This window comes from Balaenoptera borealis (assembly GCF_965194805.1).
Source record: "Balaenoptera borealis genome assembly, chromosome: 17".
Classification (NCBI taxonomy): Eukaryota; Metazoa; Chordata; class Mammalia; order Artiodactyla; family Balaenopteridae; genus Balaenoptera; species Balaenoptera borealis.
In genome coordinates this window covers 44,764,673-44,787,637 of record NC_138876.1, presented here as the reverse complement: position 1 = coordinate 44,787,637, position 22,965 = coordinate 44,764,673, and the positions used below count along the sequence as shown (strand labels likewise).

The 22,965-nt window shown below is 35.4% G+C and overlaps 1 protein-coding gene across 1 annotated transcript in view; it reads left to right on the top strand.

The window, feature by feature from the left end:
* SLC26A7 (solute carrier family 26 member 7) overlaps window positions 1-22,544 on the top strand; it is a 329,129-nt gene extending 306,585 nt beyond the window's left edge. The window contains exons 16-19 of the mRNA XM_082363299.1: window positions 6,666-6,766; window positions 11,917-11,971; window positions 12,054-12,157; window positions 13,236-22,544. Of these exons, the coding sequence (XP_082219425.1) occupies window positions 6,666-6,766; window positions 11,917-11,971; window positions 12,054-12,157; window positions 13,236-13,271 (296 nt within the window). The 3' untranslated portion in view covers window positions 13,272-22,544. The remainder of the gene's footprint in view (window positions 1-6,665; window positions 6,767-11,916; window positions 11,972-12,053; window positions 12,158-13,235) is intronic.
* Window positions 22,545-22,965: the final 421 nt, after the last annotated feature.

The window sequence follows — 22,965 nt, the reverse complement described above, 5'->3', positions numbered from 1 at the left end:
TCTTTCAGATTTTTCATCATTAATGTATAGGAATGCAAGAGATTTCTGTACATTAACCCTGTATCCTGCTACTTTACCAAATTCATTGATTAGCTCTAGAAGTTTTCTGGTATCATCTTTAGGATTGTCTATGTATAGTATCATGTCATATGCAAACAGTGACAGCTTTACTTCTTCTTTTCCTCTTTGGATTTCTTTTATCTCTTTTTCTTCTCTGATGGCTGTGGCTAAAACTTCCAAAACTATGTTGAATAATAGTGGTGAGAAGGGACCACCTTGTCTTATTCCTGATCTTGGAGGAAGTGGTTTCCATTTTTCACCATTGAGAGCAAGGTTGGCTGTGGGTTTGGCATATATGGCCTTTATTATGTTGAGGTAAGTTTCCTCTTTGCTTACTTTCCAGAGCTTTTTATCATAAATGGGTGTTGAATTTTGTCAAAAGTTTTTTCTCCATCTATTGAGACGATCATATGGATTTTCTCCTCCAATTTGTTAATATGGTGTATCACATTGATCAATTTGCGTATAGTGAAGAATCCTTGCATTCCTCGGATAAACCCCAGTTGATCATGGTTTATCATCCTTTTAATGTGCTGTTGGATTCTGCTTGCTAATATTTTCTTGAGGATTTTTGCATCTATGTTCATCAGTGATATTGGCCTGTAGTTTTCTTTCTTTGTGACATCTTTGTCCGGTTTTGGTATCAGGGTGATGTGGCATTGTAGAATGAGTTTGGGAGTGTTCCTCCCTCTGCTATATTTTGGAAGAATTTGAGAAGGATAGGTGTTAGCTCTTCTCGAAATGTTTGAGAGAATTCACCTGTGAAGCCATCTGGTCCTAGGCTTTCTTTGGTTGGAAAATTTTTAATCACAGTCTAATTTTCAGTGCTTGTGATTGGTCTGTTCATATTTTCTATTTCTTCCTGGTACACTCTCAGAAATTGTGCATTTCTAAGTAATTGTCCATTTCTTCCAGGTTGTGCATTTTATTGGCATATAGTTGCCTGTAGTAATCACTCATGATCATTGGTATTTCTGCAGTATCAGTTGTTCCTTCTCCTTTTTCATTTCAAATTCTATTGGTTTGAGTCTTCTCCCTTTTTATTTTCTTGATGAGTCTGGTTAATGGTTTATCAACTTTATTTATTTTCTCAAAGAACCAGCTTTTAATTTTATTGATCTTTGTTATGGTTTCCTTCATTTCTTTTTCATTTATTTCTGATCTGTTCTTTATGATTTGCTTCCTTCTGATAACTTTGGGGCTTTTTTGTTCTTCTTCCTCTAATTGCTTTAGGTGTAATGTTAGGTTTTTTATTTGAGATGTTTCTTGTTTCTTGAGGTAGGATTGTAATGCTATAAATTTCCCTCTTAGAACTGCTTTTGTTGCATCCCAAAGGTTTTGGGTCTGTGTGTTTTCATTGTCATTTGTTTCTAGGTTTTTTGACTTCCTCTTTGTTTTCTTCAGTTATCTCTTGGTTATTAAGTAGTGTATTGTTTAGCCTCTATGTGTTTGTATTATTTACAAATATTTTCCTGTAATTGGTAACTAGTCTTATAGCATTGCGGTCAGAAAAGATACTTGATAGAATTTCAATTTTCTTAAATTTACCAAGGCTTGATTTGTGAACCAAGATATGATCTATCCTGGAGAATGTTCCATGAGCACTTGAGAAGAAAGCATATTCTGTTGTTTTTGCATGGAATGTCCTATAAATATCAATTAAGTCCATCTTGTTTAATGTATCATTTAAAGCTTGTGTTTCCTTACTTATTTGCATTTTGGATGATCTGTCTATTGGTGAAAGTGGGGTGTTAAAGTCCCCTACTATGATTGTGTTACTGTTGATTTCCCCTTTTATGGCTGTTAGCACTTGCCTTATGTATTGAGGTGCTCCTATGTTGGGTGCATAAATATTTACAATTGCTTTATCTTCTTCCTGGATTGATCCCTTGATCATTATGTAGTGTCCTTCTTTGTCTCTTGTAATAGTCTTTATTTTAAAGTCTTTTTAGTCTTATATGAGTATTGCTACTCCAGCTTTCTTTTGATTTTCCATTTGCATGGAATATCTTTTTCCATCCCCTCACTTTCAGGATGTATGTGTCCCTAGTCTGAAGTGGGTCTCTTGTAGACAGCATATATACGGGTTTTATTTTTGTATCCATTCAACTGGCCTCTGTCTTTTGGTGGGAGCATTTTATCCATTTACATTTAAGGTAATTATGGATATGTATATTCCTATTACCATTTTCTTAATTGTTTTCAGTTTGTTATTGTAGGTCTTTTCCTTCTCTTGTGTTTCCCGCCTAGAGAAGTTATTTTAGCAATTGTTTTAAAGCTGGTTTGGTGATGCTGAATTCTCTTAGCTTTTGCTTGTCTGTAAAGCTTTTAATTTCTCCATCACACCTGAATGAGATCGTTGCTGGTTAGAGTAATCTTCGTTGTATATTTTTCCCTTTCATCACTTTAAATATGTCCTGGCGCTTCCTCTGGCTTGCAGAGTTTCTGCTGAATGATCTGCTGTTAACCTTATGGGGATTCCCCTGTATGTTATTTGGTTTTTTCCCTTGCTGCTTTTAATATTTTTTCTTTGTATTTAATTTTTGATAGTTTGATTAATATGTGTCTTGGTGTGTTTCCCCTTGCATTTATACTGTATGGGACACTCTGTGCCTCCTGGACTTGATTGATTTTCTCCTTTCCCATGTTAGGGAAATTTTCAACTATAATCTATTCAAATATTTTCTCAGACTCTTTCTTTTTCTCTTTTCTGGAAACCCTATAATTCGGATGTCAGTGTGATTAATGTTGTCCCAGAGGTCTCTAAATCTGTCCTCAATTCTTTTCATTCTTTTCTCTTTATTCTGCTCTGCAGTAGTTATTTCCATTTTTTTTAATCTTCCAGGTCACTTATCCGTTCTTCTGCCTCAGTTATTCTGCTGTTGATTACTTCTAGAGAATTTTTAATTTCATTTATTGTGTTGTTCATCATTTTTCGTTTTCTCTTAGTTGTATAAGTCCTTGTTAAACGTTTCTTGTGTTTTCGCCATTCTATTTACAAGATTTTGCATCATCTTTACTATCATTACTCTGAATTCTTTTTCAGGAATACTGCCTATTTCCTCTTTTTTTTTTTTTTTTTCTGGTGTGTTTTTACCTTGCTCCTTCATCTGCTGTGTGTTTTTCTGTCTTCTCATTTTGATTAACTTACTGTGTTTGGTGTCTCCTTTCCACAGGCTGCACATTCGTAGTTCCCATTGTTTTTGGTCTTTACCCCCGTGGCTATGGTTGGTTCAGTGGGTTGTGTAGGCTTCCTGGTGGAGGGTACTAGTGCCTGTGTTCTGGTGGATGCAGCTGGATCTTGTCTTTCTGGTGGGCAGGACTGCGTCTGGTGGCTTTTTTGGGAGTGTCTGTGACCTTATTACGATTTTAGGCAGCCTCTCTGCTAATGGGTGTAGTTGTGTTTCTGTCTTGCTAGAGGTTTGGCATAGGTTGTCCAGCACTGTAGCTTACTGCTTGCTGAGTGGAGCTGGGTTTTAGGGTTGAGATGGAAATTTCTGTGAGAGCTTTCGCTGGTTGATATTTCATGGAGCTGGGAGGTCTCAGTGGACCAATGTCCTGAACTCAGCTCTCCCACCTCAGAGGCACAGAGCCGACACCCGGCTGGAGCACCAAGACCCTGCCAGCCACACAGCTCCAAGTCTGATGAGAGGAAAGAGAAATACCAGCTCGTGTGCAGAATCATCCCACAGATCACAGTAATGACACCTTCAGCTTGATAATGGTGATGTTTTCATGAGTGTTTGCATATGTCCAAACTCATTAAATTGTATACAGGAGAACCTTGAAAATATTGCTGGTACAGTTCCAGGCCACTTTTTTTTTTCTTTTGTTTTGCACTTAGTCTAGTTTCACTGGCTTATAGGTTGCAGCCTGCAGAGACCTCAAACCCAGCACCTTCAGACCAGAGTTTCTAGCTCAAAGTGGTTGCACAGCATCCCAACTCAAGATGGAGGCAGAGACAGCAGGCTGTGTGTAGAGCATCACTGTCATTTTAAGATCTATTGCTAAATATGTCAGAGGTTTCATTTATTTATTTAATCCAAGCCATTGAATTTTTAAACATTATTGATTATTTTCTTTGTTTAACAAGAGTACCAGATTTACGTAGTGATGTGCTGGTAAGTCTTTGACAAACAACTCTTGGAGTGGAGGTTATGGCTTGGGGTGGTGGAAAAGCACTGATTTGTTGAACTTGCCAATTGCCATGGTATAAATATGTTTTCTTTAAACATAGAGCTTGAAAAGATATGTACACTATTGACATTCTGAAAAGATGTAAAAAGAGCTGGTCTGAGATGTCTTTTAAAAAATCATATACAGTTTATTTTCTAAAACAGATATATTCAGGAGAATTGCATATGACCCCTTCAAATTTTGAACTCCATGGTACATTGCAAACGATTAGTCTTACTAAAGTTTTTTATATCTAACTTTGTAAGGAAATATCTAATCCATTTTATATATTTTATGTATGTTTATCTTGTGAATTATTGAACTTTTGTAGGAAAGCTTATCTGATATTTAATTGTTATAGATTCTTATACTCTGAAAATTCAATAAAATATTTCCAAATTGGATAAAAGTATATTTATGAATCATAAAAAAATTGCAAGGAAATACATATCACAAACAAATAATTGGCCAAATGTCTTAGCCAATCTTTTAATATTGATCTAGTAATTCTGCCTCTGTAATTCTAAATAAGGTGGAATAAATGTATCTCTAAACTAATTAATGTAGTGCCAACCTATATGTGTGCGTATGTGTGTGCATGTGTGTGTGTGTCTGTGAGACTAGGAGATAAAAGGAATAAATACCAATCAACATTCCACTGTTTATCTTTGCTTAAGATACATATTTTTATTTTTCCTGTATTCTTAAACCCTCTCTCCAATCTCTGATAATGAGCAGGGACACATTATATGTGAGTTATAAATAAGAGCCCTGGCATAGTAGGGCTAGGTCCTATTTTAGTTAGGCAAATATTGAATTATAATTGTTACTACCAAGTGGTCAGTGGAAGAGCTAAGTTGTGGTCACTTTTCATTTTGTTTGAATTTCTAATTTACCATTTTGAGCCAGTATCATAGCCTGAATCTATACTTACCCTCAGCCCTCCTTCTCATGGGAGAAAAAGGGAAACAGAAGGCACTACTAGAGTACCTGGCATGAGGTAGGCCCCCAATAAATATTGATTGACTGGGAGCAGGAAAAGTTTGAGATCTCAGACTATCATTAGTGTTTAATTAAAGCTGTCCATATGATTAGAATGCTTACAACTCCATCTTATTTCTACCTTTTAGAATTAAACATAACCTTCAAGCTTACTTTTGTGTGAAGCCTTCCCTGATTGCCCCAAAGACACTTCTTCCTCTTTTAAATGTCCATTCTCTTTCATTTTTAATCATGTATTATTTACCAATATTATCCTTGGCACTAAAATAAACTCCTAGAAGAAAGTAATAGGATCTTGCACATTTGTATCGTTCACTTCATTTCAAAAAATTTCTTGAACATACTCATGCTCTATAGTTATTATTTCAATTAATAAATATGAATATACATCTAAAGATGAAACTTGGAAACAAATCCTATACCTGAATACCACTCTTAAAATACATTAAAAATTACTTTTTAGCATTTCTTAGTTTTTAAAAATACCCATTTTCCCTCATACTTCCCTTCAATGCTAATTGAGAAACAACCATATTCCCATTTTTCTGTAGCCACTATAGAGGAAAACCATGGACATTTTACATAGCAAAACTATTCCAATTAAAAATTTATATTTTCAGAGAATTTCATAATAATGAATGAATTGGAGTTTATTTGAATTCCCCCTACTAATGGTGGGGGAATCTTGGCCTACATGATTTGCTCTCAGAACCTTATCACTCCTTAGAGGGACCTCAGATGTGGTGGCCTGTCACTGTTTAGAAATATGTCATTTCACACGAGAAAACTGTGGCCCTGAGGACATTAGTGAAAAAGAGGTCATGAACTCCTAATTAAAAACAAAATTCCCACCAGGTGCATTCAGAGTCAGATTTACTATGAACCAAATGAAGTTTAATTTTCAGGCCCCTCACACAGAACGCTTCTAAGTCTGAGGGACAAGCTCCAAGATGGAATCTTTTCTTTAGTGTGACACGAAAATTGTATAAACTTCAGACACCACAAAATAGGGCTCTACCTCTGGGCATATGCATGAAAGAAAATGTGGGATATTCTGCAAAGAGAATTTTGAGGATGTCTAGTGGCCTCGGTTCTGGGCTGTGTTTGGCACTAACTTGCCAGGTCTCCTTTCAGAATCATCTAAACTTGCTGAGCTTCAGTTTGTTTATCTGTGAAATGATACTGGTAATTAAGTTAGCCCATCTTCCTATCTGAGTTATGTAATAATTACCTGAGATAACATTTGAATATTCAAAAATCAAAGAGTTCAAAAATAATTAGTAATTAACTGAAAAATGTAAAAATTAAAAGTGTTTGGAATTGTCCTTGTTAAACACGAGGCCACCGTTAATCTTCCCAATGTTCAACAATATCAATAGTAAAAATCTCTAAGAATTCTCCCTAACTCAACTCTGTTCCTCCTACAGAAGAAGCAACACAACCCTGCCTGAATCAGAAGTGTTCTTTAATCCTAGATTGCAGTGGATTGACCTTTTCTGACTATTCTGGAGTCTCCATGCTTGTTGAGGTATTTGCACAACTTGTGTTTGGACTGATTCTTTCCCTTCCCTTTAGTAACAGGGTTTCACCAGCCTCTCTCTCAGCTCTGGGGTTTTGATCCTGCTTGTTTCAATACTCATCTCACCCATTCTCCCCAAAGGACATAGACTTTATTTCTCCCACTACTGTAGATTTCTTTTCAGGAGATGCCGTGAAGTTTCTAACTGTGTGTGAATCTGGAGGGGGCGGGAGGAGTAGAGGTGGATATTCATGTGGGGTGTTAGAACAGAACATAGACTTGAGATGTAATTGGTATAGCAGATGCTGGGCAGTCAACTCCTAGGCTTCTAGAAAGGAGGAGAAAAGTCCCCTCCATGAGCAAGTGGCCTGATGATGGCAGGATGTCGTCTCTCACATCGTGGATGGGTACAGTCTGACCTGAAACCATTCCTGGTCTCTGAAATAATACCCAGTGCAGGGGGTTTTCTCCATTCTCTCAGACAGTGGTGTCCTCTACCCCATGATCTCCATGGGGTCTCCATGATCCTGATTGCAAAAAATAAAAGTTTTATTTCTTTAAAACTGAAGCCTCCATTTAGTTAGATGGAACACCTAATTTTGCCAATTCAAGGAAAACTCAGACACTTCTGGAATTGTTTCCTCCTTTTTTTTTGAGTAAATACTAAGTCAACAAGGAACGTACTCCCTTTCTTATTTCCATTTATTTTCTCCTCAATACCTTAAATATGAAAGAGGATCTTGAGGATCAAGCAGTGTCTATTTCTCAGCTGTCCTCAGTCCTCCATTAGCTTCTGCTGTGTGGAACTTGGTTCACCTCGCCTTTGGCTGTTTGCTCCCCAGCGGTTCTCTTACCCTGGCTTCATACAGTCTCATGCTGTGTGAGGCTTTGTATTCAGCCAAAAACTTAATCATAACCTATGGCAATTTCTGGAGCTCTTTCCCTGCATATGTCCCTTCTTTCCATTACTCTCTCCCATAAATTTCACCCACTCAATCCTTCCTGAATGCCAGTTCTGTCTTCTTGCTCAGTGAAGTGGCTGCATTTTGCTTGGGTCCCCCCTCATCATGTCGTGGTCCACAAACTGCTTTGCAGCAGAAAGCTGAGATGATCTGAGAGCTCACCTCATTTGTTTTCTTTCTTTCAGAGAACTCAGTCCTTTGCTGCCTGTTCCCATTGCCGGAAAACAATTTATATATTTTCTCCATTTGTCTACTTATTTACAGACGATAGGATAGTCTTTATATTAATTACTCTTCATGGCCAAAAGTCAAAATTGGACATTGACTTTTAAAGAGTTAAAACCAGTAGTCTTTAGAAGGTCTCACATTGTAGATTATGATCGCTTTCCCATGGTGTTGCATAACTGTTTCTATTCATTCATATTTTAAATTTGAAATGTCCAACCTTTCAAACTCAAGATAGTACAAAGGTCAGCTTCAGTCTGGCTTTCCTGTAAAGATGGGGTGGGACTATGTGAAGAGAAGCAGCTTACTATGTGACAGAGTGTAGTCTCAGATCTATCACATCTGCTGGGAGGTGTTAGGAAAATTGTCTAACCTGTCTGGATCTCAGTTTATTCATTTTGTAAAAATGGGGGGGGCGATTTTGTTTCAGATTTAGTAGATATTCAAAAAAGAAATAAATTATGCAAAATAATTGAATTTTAAATATCCTAGGCCTTAAATCTAGTGGCTGTTTTTGGTAAATCACCCTTTTCCATGTGTAACATGCTTTTAATTTCTTGTTGCTCACCATAAAAACTTCACACAATTTGGCATAGGGTTCAACCTCAATACTTTTCTTGCATCTAAATCCTGACTGTAAACAGAGAGTCTCTCATCATTGGAGGGCTTCTTGTGTTCAGCACTTTTATTTACTGTGTTGCCAAGGTCTAGAAGAACACTGTTAAACCTATGTGTATAAGGATCACCTGGGGAGCTTATTTAAGATGCAGTCTTTTGATGGAGTGATCATTTTGAAATGTACAGAAATTTTGAAACATTATGTTATGTTAGCAGGAACTAACGTAGTGTTGTTGGTCAATTATACTCCAAAAGCAAACAAACAAACAAACTCATAGAAAAAGAGATCAGATTTGTGGTTACCAGAGGCAAGGGGTGAGGGGAGGGGGAATTGGATGAAGGCAGTTAAAAGGTACAAACTCCTGGTTATAAGATAAAAAGTACTAGGGATGTAGGTACAGCATGATAAATAGAATGAGCACTTCTGTATGTTATATATGAAAGTTGTTGAGAGAGTAAATCCTGAGAGTTCTCATCAGAGGAAAAGTATCTTTTTTCTATTTCTTTAATTTTGTATCTATATTAGATGATGGATGTTCACCAAACTTACTGTGGTGATCATTTCATGATGTATGTATGTCAAATCCTTATGCTGTATACCTTAAACTTATACAGTGATGTATGTCAATTATAACTCAATAAAACTGGAAGGAAGAAAATGCAGTTTTCTGAGTCCTGGTTCTGGCCCAGGAATAATCATTTTGAACAATGTAGTTTGTCCAAGGATTATGTTTTGAGCAATACTAGACTAGGATTGTCCTTTTACTGGGAAAAGTCAGTATGTATATTTTTTGCTTAATTGTATTTAAAATTTGTTTTGAATATACTCCAGTATTTATTAGCTGTCCTCTAGATATTGCAAATCAGGACTTAGAGTTAGTAAAGAGGAGGAAATGGTTACTTATTGTCAGTGAGTTTAAGATCTAAGGTTGAAAATTCAGAGGAATTCAAATAATCTAGGTTTTGGGCATGCTGAGAAAGAAACTTTTAAGAATTCATCTTAATGGTTTTAAAATACTACACAACATAATGAAGGAATAAGTCAACTGATGCATTTTATTTTTAAATTGGCAGAAAATGACATTTGCCCTTCTGTATATACAAAACCAGCAGTTTTGTATCAATTTGCTATTTTTAGTTTCCTTATTACTATTTAGTTTATTTCATCATGGTTACAGTAAATTATGATGTATGTTATGACCATAGACTTTAAATATAGACAAATTCTAGGTCCAAATATTAGCTACATAACTAGTTCTAGGATCTGGGTTTAAGTATTTGTTTGCTTTTTTGTAAACTGGAAGTAGAAATACTTCAAGTTGTTGTGAAGCTTAGAAATGACATATTGTATATAAAGCATATAAAAAGGTTTCTAGAAGTTAGTAAGTATTCAATAATGCTAGCTTCTATTATTTGTTCTCATTTTGCAAAAGTCATTTGTTAAAATAATATCACTGCAACTAATACTATTTCTGAGTTCCTGCCACCCTGAAATAGGGTCCAGAGTAAAGAGCCACAGAGTCTCTTCAGCCATGCATGTCTTCCTGCTTCCCAAAAACACTCCCTGGATTATTTTCTTAGTCACTTTGGTATAAGGAAGATTCTCCTAAGAGTTATAGGTTGAAGAAAATGGAGTGAGTTCTATTTATTCTTCTACTTAGGACACTTCTACTTAGTGAAATAGAGAATATGTTTATCAGCATCAACAAACCACCCATAGCAATGTGTTTGTGCTTCACTGAGCTTAAGAAAAAGTAAAACACTGACAGATCACTTTGAATTGTCATTTTATCTTACAAAAACGGGAGCCATTTATTCAATGGCGAGTCTCAGGCCATGTATTATTTATTTGTTTATTTGCTTGTTTATTTATGCTCAGAGTGATGTCTCCTATTATTCCACAATTCTTCTACCATAGAGATAACTGCTTATTGCTGGAAGAATATAAGGGAAATTTTTGGGTGTATCATGCATACTCTTAAAATGTTTTGTAAATGCAGCATTCTACATTTTATATGTATGACACTTTACTATTATGTAGCCAAATCCATCCTACTGTTACTAAAACTTCTGGATTTACTGAGTTTTGTCGGCTGACTTTGGTCTGGGTGAATTTAAGATCAGGGCCTTCAGTAAGGTTGTTACTACTTGAGATTTTCTTGGACTTAAAGAAGGCAAGACCCTGCAGTATGCCAAGAAAATTAGTCAGGATCTCTCATCTTGGTGGACCCTAAAAATGGAAGTTGGGCAATCAAACTTGGCTTTGATTATAGTGAGGTTCTCAATTTACTGTCCATGGATGGGGTTTAGAGAATCCATGAATGTGTACAAATTGTTGTAAAATATTAAAGTAAGCAGTAGGTAAGCAGTTTCATATTCACAGATGGGTCCTTGACTTCCAATAAAAGATGGTTGAAAACAATTTTATATCATTCTTATAGGGAAGGAAAGGTGGTGTTTTTATTTTTATTAAATAAAATGAAAAATGTAAGCAGCAAAACTTAGTTACATAAAAGGAAAATGCCAGGACATGGAAGCAACCTAAATGTCCATTGACAGATGAATGGATAAAGAAGATGTGACACATATACACAATGGAATATTACTCAGCCATAAAAAGAAATGAAATTGAGTTATTTGTAGTGAGGTGGATGGACCTAGAGTCTGTCATACAAAGTGAAGTAAGTCAGAAATAGAAAAACAAATACTGTATGCTAACGCATATATAGAGAATCTAAAAAAAAAAAAAAAAAATGGCACTGATGAACCTAGTGGCAGGGCAGGAATAAAGACATAGACGTGGAGAATTGACTTGAGGACACAGAGGGGGAGGGGGAAGCTGGGGCAAAGTGAGAGTAGCATCGACATATATATACTACCAAATGTAAAACAGATAGCTAGTGGGAAGCAGCAGCATAGCACAAGGAGATCAGCTCGTGCTTTGTGACCACCTAGAGGGGTGAGATAGAGAGGGTAGGAGGGACATGCAAGAGGGAGGGGATATGGGGATATATGTATACATATAGCTGATTCACTTTGTTATACAACAGAAACTAACACAGTATTGTGAAGCAATTATACTCCAATAAAGATCTATTTTAAAAAAAGGAAAGAAAGAAAGAAAGAAAGAAAAAAAGGTAAATGCCTTGCTGACGTTCATCTTCCTTTGCTAAGACCGTCTCTTTTAGAAGTGGGTCAGAGTATGCCTGAATGTATTACAATGCCACCCCCTGGTGGTGTGGTATCATAAACACTGGCTTTTTTTACTAGAAATTCTGCCTTCTGAAGCTCATCTTATTCCTTCCTGCCAGCTATCCTGAATTAATTGTGGGTGTACTATTTTAATTCTTCCAGGTTTACACGGACTGTAAGAACAAGAGTGTGGATGTATCATTAGTCCACTGCACAGGTAAGGGAGTATCCTTGGCTAACATTGGACATAATCCTTCTGCTGCTCCATGTAACCTTATATCACTTGTGTTTTCTTATAGCTTCCTTGATAAAAGCAATGAAATACTGGGGAAACCTAGATTCAGAGAAACCAATTTTTTTTGAATCAGTGTCTGCTGCAATAAGTAACATCCACTTAAATAAGGTAAGTTGAGTAAGTTTGCATGCCAGAATTATAAGAAAATTGGAATGTAGAATACAAGGGCTTTGCATTTTTTTTATATTAGCCTATTATCCCACTGACATCTAAAAACCTATTAAAATGTGCCCTCTCCTCAGAGTCCTCTGCTACAAGTAAAGGAATTTTTTCATTCCTTTTGTGGACAAGTTATGACTTGTTTAATAATTTGGATCTTCCAACAATATCACTGCTTAGAGGATTTGGTGATCACCTATTAAGTGCAAACTGCTTGCTTATAAAATAAATGCGTCTTCCAGGATCTACTATCCTGGGAATTGGAATCCACCTCTGTCAAATGCAAAAACTCTAAATATAGCCTTATAGCTTTTTGCTGCTCTCATACCCTTTACTCTAAGCTCATATTGCCACCTTTGGAAATACTATTTGCAGAGCCCAACACTCACATGGTGTGAAGAGTCAAAGTTACCTTCCAATACTGGGCTGTATGGTTAGTTTTAGAACTGTTCCTAGAACTTTGATTTCCCATAATTTTTCTTTGATTTTGAATTGTTTGGCCTTTCCTTATCCCTAGAACAGCATTTGTTATCTCTCTGAGTCATCTCTATTATGTGCAATTAGAACAGTATGTATTTACAAAATAATAATAATAACATTATTGTTATTATTATCATTTCTACTACTACTATTACTGCTGCTGCTGCTGCTGCTGCTACTGTTATATATCTAATATTCACTGTGTGCTCATTATGTTCCAGGAATGTGCTAAGAGCTTTACCTATGTTACTTCACTAAATTTGCCACAACCTCATGAAGTAGATACTATTATTGAACCTATTTTTAGAAATAGGGAAACTGAGGTCCAGGGAAGATATACCATTTGTAAGTGGTAGAGCCAGTTTCAAAGTCAGCAGTCTGACCTAGAACCTGGAGCTTTAAACTTCTATACTCTGATGCCTCAGAGAATATCTATTTTCTTAGCTTGGCTGGACAGCTTGCTTCAGTTACTACTGTTCTTTGACTATGATATCAACTTAAGGGTTAAGTACGTAGCAAGTGCTAATTTCTTCCCCTTCTATTTCAGAATTTGAGCAAACTCAGTGACCACAGTGAAATCTGAGACTCTTTTGCTGCAGTACAGCTCTTCTCTTTAGCAACTGCCCCGAAGAGGCCATACTCAAGTATTTTCACAACATTTTTTGTTATGTAGATCCTACAAATGACCTCTACTAAAATAAGTGTGATGTGACTTAGTAACCACATAACCACTGCTCAAGATTTGCCAACAATTTTATCTAATCTTTGTTAGTAAGCAAATTCACTCTGTAGGTTATTGTATAGTTATTTTATAAAAATCAGTATGCATTTAGTTTTAGTGTACTGAAAGGTAAACATGAATTTATTTCCTTTTTTCATACCAAAGTATTTTGTGTTAATTCAGTTTGTTGTAGTTCATTTGTAAAAGTGAGAAATACTTTGTCATATAAGAGATTTAGAACATTTGCAAGCCATTTGTAAAAATGCAGGATCATCTGTAACTAATACATAAAAACAACTTAGCAAGTGTGCCATTTTCCCTAACCAAAAAAGCCATTAAATATCAATAAGCTTAAATGTTACTTCATGCTATATGATTATGAAATTCACAGAAAGTAAGTCAAACAAAAACAAATGACAAACTAGAAACCGTTCTTCTCCATACCTTTCCATGCATGGATGTCTTCAGGAATGTTTTCAACATAAGTAGTATCCCAGTGAAACCATGTCCTTGACATTAGTCTGTTTTGCTGTGAATATTGGAAATGCTTAGGATCTTCAGACCTTATAGCCCTAATTTCCACATTCCCACCCCATAAAAGTTTCCATTTTCAGCTTTAGTTTTTTTGGAATCGGAGAATGTGGAAGTTGCACATTTTATGTTTTTTTCACAAATACGATTTTTAGAAGAGAAAATATCACCAGTAGAATAGCTTTGTACTATTCAAATATAGGATTGACTATAGTAGTTTGGGACTTTCCTATTTCAGAGAGATAGTCAATATAATATAGTACATTTATCTATCTATATCCGTATAGATAGGTAGATCTCCTATCCTATTTTTTTTTTTTTCTTTTGTTAGAAGGGAGCTTAGGTAAGTGATTATCTTTAAACCCACTAAACCAACAGTGTATTGACAAATAAATACCACAGGCCAGGCTGACTTGTATAAGTTATTGTTTTCATGTTTCTACATATATTTTCAGTCACATACAATTATATAGTTTCATATTTTTATCTAACAATTTGATTTACCTATGAAGAAATCTCACTTTCAAAGATAGATGTAGATGCACGTTTTAGTCTTAAGCCATTTTAACTGTTCTAGAAATTACCAGTTAACAAAAAGCCAAGTACTTTAAAGTGAGTTTGAGAAGTAACTTGAAAACAAAATTAAAAGACTGGTAATTTAGGTGTTTTTGAGAACATCTGTAAGAGTAAATTCTAATATCTGCCGTGTGATGTAATGGTTCCTAGCAAATGTGTAGTAAACATTCACATGGCCCTTATTTTTACCATTGAGTCCTAGGCAGACAATGTAATAAAATGAAAGGGGAATAATAAACATTTCAAATTCTTGTAACTTATTTAGCCATGTCAATTCTGATTGACATGAACTACAAAGGGTAGTATTTTTCCCACAGGAAGCTTCAATCCTTTCATCACTAATTTGGATTGAAATGAGTGAAGCCAATTTTTCTTCCCATCAAATACTGTTCCAAGAAAATGTGGAAGTAATAATTAGAAGTAAAATTTCCTTAAAGAAAGGAATTTCACTCTCCTTTTCTGATTAAATTATTCCAGTGGTGGATGGTGGCAACATTCACCATCTCTAATCCATTGGTCATTGGCACATAAACATGAGTCAAGGGAAGTTAAGAAAGAAATATATTTTGCTATGTGTAAATTGATGTATTTCTGTGCAAATTTAGTCTATTATTAAATGCATGCACTGTAAGCATTTTCTAATTTGTTAGAGATTATGGACTGTAGATGGCATTAAAATCATTATAGGTAATCAATGGATGGTTTCTTCTATTTTATTAACAAAGCTGACACATAGTTGTATGAGAAGATGTATTTGAATGCATTTCAGTGTTTATAGTAGACATCTAATGGATAAAACTTAAAAGCTAATAACTTTGGTGTCAAATGTTATTATATTCAAAGTAAAGGAAGACCAAAACATGTACCATAAATAACCCTTTGTTCTAAGGCTTATCTTGCATACTAAGGTCCCAGTGACTAGACCTGTAGGAACCCCTGGATTGAGTTTTGAGAACTTAATAACTGACTATGAGTTTCAGACACACAAGATTCTAAAACATAAACGTTTATTTCAAAGCAGACATTAATAACAGAAGAACTATAATATGGTACTGATGCTAGACTGTTTCTAATCATGATGAATTAGTTTTATGAGATTACCTTATTTTTGTATATGATAAATTACTTTCATATTACTTATTATGGTAAAATAAAATTGGGAAAAATTAAAACTGACCTATAAGACCAGTTAAGGACCTAATAGAGTGACATATATAAATTAACCATAAAGTGTGTAACCAGGAAAAAGACAGTTAACATTACATTTATGCAAATTAAATGCCCTTAAATTTTACCATTTGTCTTTCATTTTAAAGGTTATTTTCCCGATTATATGATTCAAGTGTTATAAAGTCTAACTTGAATTACTTTGCAGTAATTTATGTGACAGATCTTTATTGTATAAATATGTAATGTAATGAGGAAAGAAATCCCTCTTTTTTAATGAAAACATTAATGTGTTAATACCTTGTATGGATAATGTTTGACATTTAGTGGTTACCAAAATATATTAGTATGTTTTTGAACATACGTATGCCTAGAAATGCATGTTCTGCATTCTGTGGGATGATCGTCTAATTCAATGTAAAATATGCTTTTTGGCAGTGATTTTGTTGCCAGATTTTCAATAGGGAGTTAAGTGAGGCTTGTACAATCTTAAGATTTTTAGTTAAAAATCGTATCATCTAATATGTCACACATATTTTTATATTTTTCAATGCATTTAATTATCTTTTAAATAATCCTTTGCACTGACTCAGCATATAACAACTAATTTACGTGGAAATAAATTGAAATACGGTAACTACTAAGTTTAAATGGATTTGTGTGCATTATTTCAAATTATTTACTCTCCTGTAAAGCAAATATTACATTTTCCGGTCTTAGACTGACCACAGTCTAATGTGTTGAAAATTCCTGGATTAAATATTCTTTGTAATTTGTTCTTACAAAATTTAAACCTAAAATTTTAAGGTATGGTATGCCAATTTATGGAAGGCTAATAAAGTTACTTTTTGCTGCAACACTACATTTACACAATCCTTTTACACCAGGTTTAAATCCTTTGTGTTCTAATTTTAATTAATATATAATTTAATTTTTAAATTTGTTTGGGTTCTTCATTTATATACTGTTGTTTGTCTTTCCTGAGTTTCTAGGCTGAGTTCAATATTCTCCAGCATTTTAAGGGTTACTGCTCAAAGAACAAGAAGATAAGTCACTCTTCTAGGTGTTGGAGGTATGGCAGTGAATAAAGCAGAAAAAACATCCCTTCCCTCATGGAACTTACATTCTAACAAGGGAAGGCAAAATAAATGGGATAAACTTTAAATACCTTTATTATAAGTTAAATGATAATATGTGCTAAGAATAAGAATAAATTAAGGAAAGAAAATAGAAAGTATGGCAGAAATGTGGGTGCTGTGTCCTGAGATAGGGTGGCAGGAATGGTGATAACAGGAATGTCTTAGCAGACTACTATGATAAAATACCACAGACTGGTGAACTTAAACAATAGACATTTACTTCTCAAAGTTTGGTAAGTTGGGAAGTCAAAGATCAAGGTGGCAACTGAGTCAATTTTCTGGTGAGAGCTTCTTTTCTGGCTTGTAGTTAGTAGCTAGTAGTAGACAGCTACTTTCTTGGTGTGTCCTTCACATGGTGGAAAGAGAGTGCTCTCTGGTCTCTTCTAAAGGATCCTATAAACCTATAAGCTTAGGACTTCACCCTTATGGCCTTATTTAACCTTCATTACTTCCCTATATGCTCAATCTCCACATACAGTCACATTGGGGGTTAGGGCTTCAATATATGAATTTTAGGGAGACACAAGTCCATAGCAGGGAGTTATAAATTTCTTATATATTAAAAAATTCCTTTTTTTATGTCTGAAAATTAGGCTTACTAGAATTTTATTTATATTTAATATAATGTGATGTTTTTGCATCAAAAACATGAGAAATAATTGTGAACTGTCTGGTTAAAGCATTTCAATGCTAGAAAGTGTAGGTTAGCATAGATATTACTAGCCATACCTGGCTACTGAGATGAGATTCTGGCCATGAAACATGTGAAGTGGTCAGAATGGGTTTGCAGTATACCAATGGTTGTTCAGAAGCTGAGATATTATATTCTGGTGATGGTTTCTAATGATTAGCCATCCTGTTTTGAAGATAGAATTGAATTAGTTAGCTTTCCCTTAACTATCATATTGTTAAAGAAAATAACAAGAGACATGCTTAATTCTACCAGTTGTCACAGAGACAGGTGCAGAACAGAGTCCTGATGCTAACTGCAGTGAGAGCTTTCCACCTTTTTGTTTGTTTCTTTGTGTTTTTTTGTTTGTTTATTAAGAAGGAAAGAATACTAGGTTATTACAAATTAGCTAAGTGCTCTGAAATTATGGCTTTCAGAGTGCTCATTATGTAAAAATCCTCACTCATTTTCTATTGATCCAGCAACAGGAAAGTTATCTTGGTCAAACATATTTCTTTTCTGTCCTAAATAATAAAGACCAGTCTCTCTACTAAGTATAGAGAGCTTTTTAGTATTTTTTTCCTATTTGGAGCCTCTTGTTTTTATGGCCACATTTAGAAATTGGCTAATGAATAAGTCCAGTAAGAATTTATACTTAACAAGAACAATTGTTGTATTAAAAAAATAAAATGCTTCAATTAAAAAAAAATAGAATTGTATCTTTACTTCCCTTGCTTTTAGAGCTGCCTTTTTTCCCTTCTTCGTTTTAAAGCAATTTCTGGCCTTGTGAAGGTAGAAAAGTAAAGAAAGACAGACTCTATTAGACTGTAATATGTTTTCCAAATCAACTTCCATATTTAACAGCCCTATTTCTACACTTCTTTACACCTTGATTTATATGCTACAGAGTTCTCAAGCTTCCATGCTCCCTATTTTCTTAATTTGTAGCAAGGGATCTATTGTTTAAATAAAGGTGCCTTTCCTTAGGCTAATGAAGCCTGAGAGAGAATGGGGAAGGGAGGGCAGTGAATGCAATGCCTAGGCACTAGATGGTTTTGGGGGAGGAGGAAAGGCTGAGGATAAAGGCAGGTAGTGAATAGATGAGGAGGAGGTTGGTTGGCATGGCAAACCCTATGATTTTAGGAATATCTAGCTGTCTTCTGAGTCCAAATATATACTTCATCAGTCTTCCAAGGGACCTGAGATTCTCAGCATTAACCACCTATTTAGGATGGAGTAAATATTATAAGAAAGGAAGAACATATGTAAGTCCTGCCATGCATTGTGTTAGCCTTAGGAAGAACTGGTTCATCTGATAAGCTTATGACACTGTCATCAAGGGCTGGAAAAAACAAAGCACAGAATGAATTTTGATGAGGAAAGGCTGGTTAAAGATCTCTTTTGGAGTTCAGGGTGCTGCTGAGGGCAGGGATGAGAATGGCGATGTGGCTTTGGGAGACAGGCTGAACAGTGTGCCTCAGGCATAACTGGATGGCCAGGCCCTCACCCTTTCACCTCACTCCAAAGACACAGACATGGTGGAACTGGTGTTTATGAAGCCAAACACAGTTCTTCCCACATATCAGCTTTTCCTGGAGCTTGGACCCATGCCTTTGGCTTTGGCTCTGGAATTAAAATTTGAGAATAGCAGTGTAACTGCCAAAAATGGAATTGACATACAATTCTTGCCTTGTGTAAACCTTTTTTGTTCAATTGCTCCTCTTCACTCTGCCAATGAAAAGATTGAAGTAGTGAGGGTCTCACTTAACAGAGTAGAGTAGAGGCTTAATCAATTAAAACCAAGAAAATGATGGTGCCAGCTGTCTCCTAAATCTTGGTTAAAATGTGATCCTTATAATATCTGCACAAGAATCACCATGGGTATTTTCTACATATGTAGATTTAAGCACCCTACCCCAAACCTAGTGGATCAGAATTTCTTTGGGGTGACTATGTGGATAAGAATTTTTAAAAAATCATCCACTTTCATTTTACACACTAAAGTTTGGAATCACTGTCACAAAGGCTTTCTTTAGTCTGGTATTAGAAAGAAGCCCTGTACTCTAAGTCTTAGTCACATATGTGTTCACCACTTGTTTTATTTGGGCTTGTGCATCAGTCACAGTGTATTGTGGATATATAGTGGATCTACAGTGCTATTCTTCAGTTACTAGAACTGAGCATAACATGGCAAAGAACTGTGTCAAATTCACCATACCTTTTGATCAATATGAGTTTGTCAGAGTCAGAAAGTATCTGAAACATACTATCCCTATTCATATACTCTTGGGTGAATTTCCTAAGACAGGCAGTTTGTATTTAATATCTTTCATCATGGAAAATTTCAGTCTCCTCCTTGTTTCACAAATTTATACTGTTTCTGAAAGATACTAATATAGTCATATAAGAAAATGGTCTCATCCTCCAAGCTGCTCCTCACACATATCTATTAGAAACACTTCATAAAGAGAGAGAGAGATTTCCCTTCCAGCCTAAGGCTCCATGGGTGATTATTTTCTCTCAGCACTTTCATTGAAATTTCCTGTGTAATGCTACCAGAGTGAATTGTAATTAAAATCTTTTATTTTGCACGTATGGAGCTAGGATAAAGTGACGGTGTCAGTAATATTACTCAGCTACTTTTAGTTTGGGAATGGGGTTGATGTAAACCATCATAACTACAGAGAAAATAATATTCAATTATGAATCACTGCCACATGTGTGAATGTATGTCTTCAGGTTTCATTTTTCTGGAATATTCTTACTTCAGTATATTCCTTATCCACTTTTTAAAGTGATTCTCTTTCTATGGGTAATTGATTTAATTGCATTAAATGTTCAGAAGATCCAAAAATTAATAAAAATATGTATTTGGACTCCATCTCAATCTTTTTTAAATTTCTTTCTTTTTAAAGAAATCAGAAATTGTTCTAAAGTGGATGTTATATAGCAATGTTCTGCAACCCAAGTCCAAGAGGAGCTGTGAGCGGGACCTCTCTGCACATCTTCCCATGTCTTGCTTGCCCAGGACAAACCATCCAGGTTAACATCAATGTGAGGGAGAGAGAGGATAAAGCAAAACAGGACATAATAATTGTTAGAAAAATTAGTTGCAGTCTGAGTGAAAATGGAGGGGAATCTAATATGTATAGTCTTGAGATCCTGGATCCCAATTCTTGTGGTATATACAAAAATATATACACATTTCTGCAGATCAGTGTCCCTGAAAAGTCCTAGTCTCTACCACAAGGTGGGCCTTGTGTGCTCTCTGTCAATGTTTTCACTTCTCTGTGCTCAGTGATTCTGCCATTCCTACTTTCCAGTGTTCTAAACCATAACCACATCCTTAATTCCCCTTCTAAATCCTATTCCTCAGGGCCCTCCACAGATAACCTTGTTTCCACCACTTTAGGAAGCCATTATGCATTTTCTCCCTCAAAGTCCTGTTGCCTAGCCACCTAAAAGATACACACATCCATATCCATATGTACTTACATTGTTTGAGTATATTTGGTTGAGTTGTACTTTCTTCTAATCAAGATCAAATCTGCCACATGCAATTTTCTCCTCCCCACCTTTGTTAGTTTAGCTTCATTTTTTAAAATCCAAAACTTCCATCTTGCCTTTCCCGGCAAGATCTATCAATTAACTCTTCTTTCTAGTGTCTTATCTTAATCTCGTTTGCTTGACTGGATGTAACCATAGTTTATTAAAAAAAAAAAAAAAAAAAAAAATTTTGTTATCTTATTCCCCTCCTCAAAAAAAAAAAAAAAAAAAAAAAATTCCTCACCTGGCCAAGCTTTCTTTTCTTGCTCTTCTCTCTGCTTATCTTCAGTCTTGCCTGAATAATCTTTATTCCAATTCACTAAAACAGTAGTCAACATTTACTGTCTCAACTTGCCCATCTCTGTCCTTCGCAGCCTGACTTTTGCCCTCATCACACTTTAAAGGATTCTGAAAAAACATGATCATTTACTTCTAAATTCCCAAACTCAGTAGCTACTTTTTAATACACTTCTTATTTATCCTCTTTGCTTTTCATACTCTCAACTACCCTCTCTTCCTTAAAATCGTGCTCTCTCTTGGCATCTGAAAACCATTCATGTGTTCAAAAAGTGTTTGAACATTTACTACATTCCATGTACCATGCTGGTTGATATGGATACAAGAATGAGTAATTTCTTGCCTTTAAGGATATTAGTTACTTCCGGGCAAGACATAAATAGGTAAAAAGAGAATTATAATCCTACATGCTAAGTACACACAGTTTAAGATGCTGTTCAAATATCATCCAGGCTACCTTTCATGATCACCTCTTTTGTGGTCACTCTTTAGAGACAAGATGGCTACCCTTTCTCAAAATTTGGCTTGAGAATGATGGTGCCACACAGGCACAAAGAAGGTTTGAAAATGTTTGTTACTTACATAATCAGCTTTCTGGGGATAGTGGGCGGGCCTCCTACCCTCATAAAAAATGATTTGAGAGACCAAGGGAAGGAGACTAGCTTGAGATTTTTGTGGTGGTTAGGGAGTGTGGCCAGGGAAAGTGTTCTTGAACCTCCCATAACAAAGAAGGAAGCACTCAAGCCTTCCTATAAGTTTGCCCAGATGTGGGGTAGAGGGGGAAAGAAAGGTGTTTGTTTTAAAAGCTGTCAGCAGTAGTCAAATAATGGAGAGTCTTTATTACAATTCACCCAATTTACATTAGATGCCTACCCATTCCCTTCTCTAAGGTTACACTGACAGTATTTAATGATAATTTTTCATTTGTATCTTTTTAAAGGCATCAGTTATATAGTAATCATTGTTGTATTCCTGGTTCATTAAATGTTATGTTTAATATGTGTTTGTTGAAGAGATGAACGAAATGATGTCACTACAAATTAACACTATGTAAAGATATTAAAAACCTAGGAATCAACTAAGGAAAAGAGGTTGGCATCTATCTTCAATGGACTCAGAAGGCCAGGGTGTTTAGGACAGAATAAACAAGGTCAGTAACTTGAAGTAAATCTGGAGAGGTAAATAGAACTTTCTTCATGAAAAAGTTGCTGTCTCTACTGAACAATATAAGCCTGCCAGTTTCCAGTCACAATTACACTGCAGTGTCCTAACCTTGACTCCCAGAGAACTAATCTCTAGTTTCAGGTGGAGTAAGCAGGTATCTCTATGATGACATCTGAGGGGGAATCAGAAGTTTCAATTCTCCAAATACCTTGCCAATTAGTGACAATTCTCAGAATTTTTACTGATAAAACTCTTTTCCAGTAAAGCATTAATTCCATATGTCATCAGTAAAAATACTATAAAATGAAAAGAGAAAATTAAGATATTAACTTGCTATTACAGTTGACTATATTTTATTGCCCACCAAAAATCCTGACTTGGGTAAATAGAACTTACATATTGGATCAATAGAAATATGATATTTTTTTGGTAGTCAGTTGAACTGTGTTAATTATCCATTTCTTCT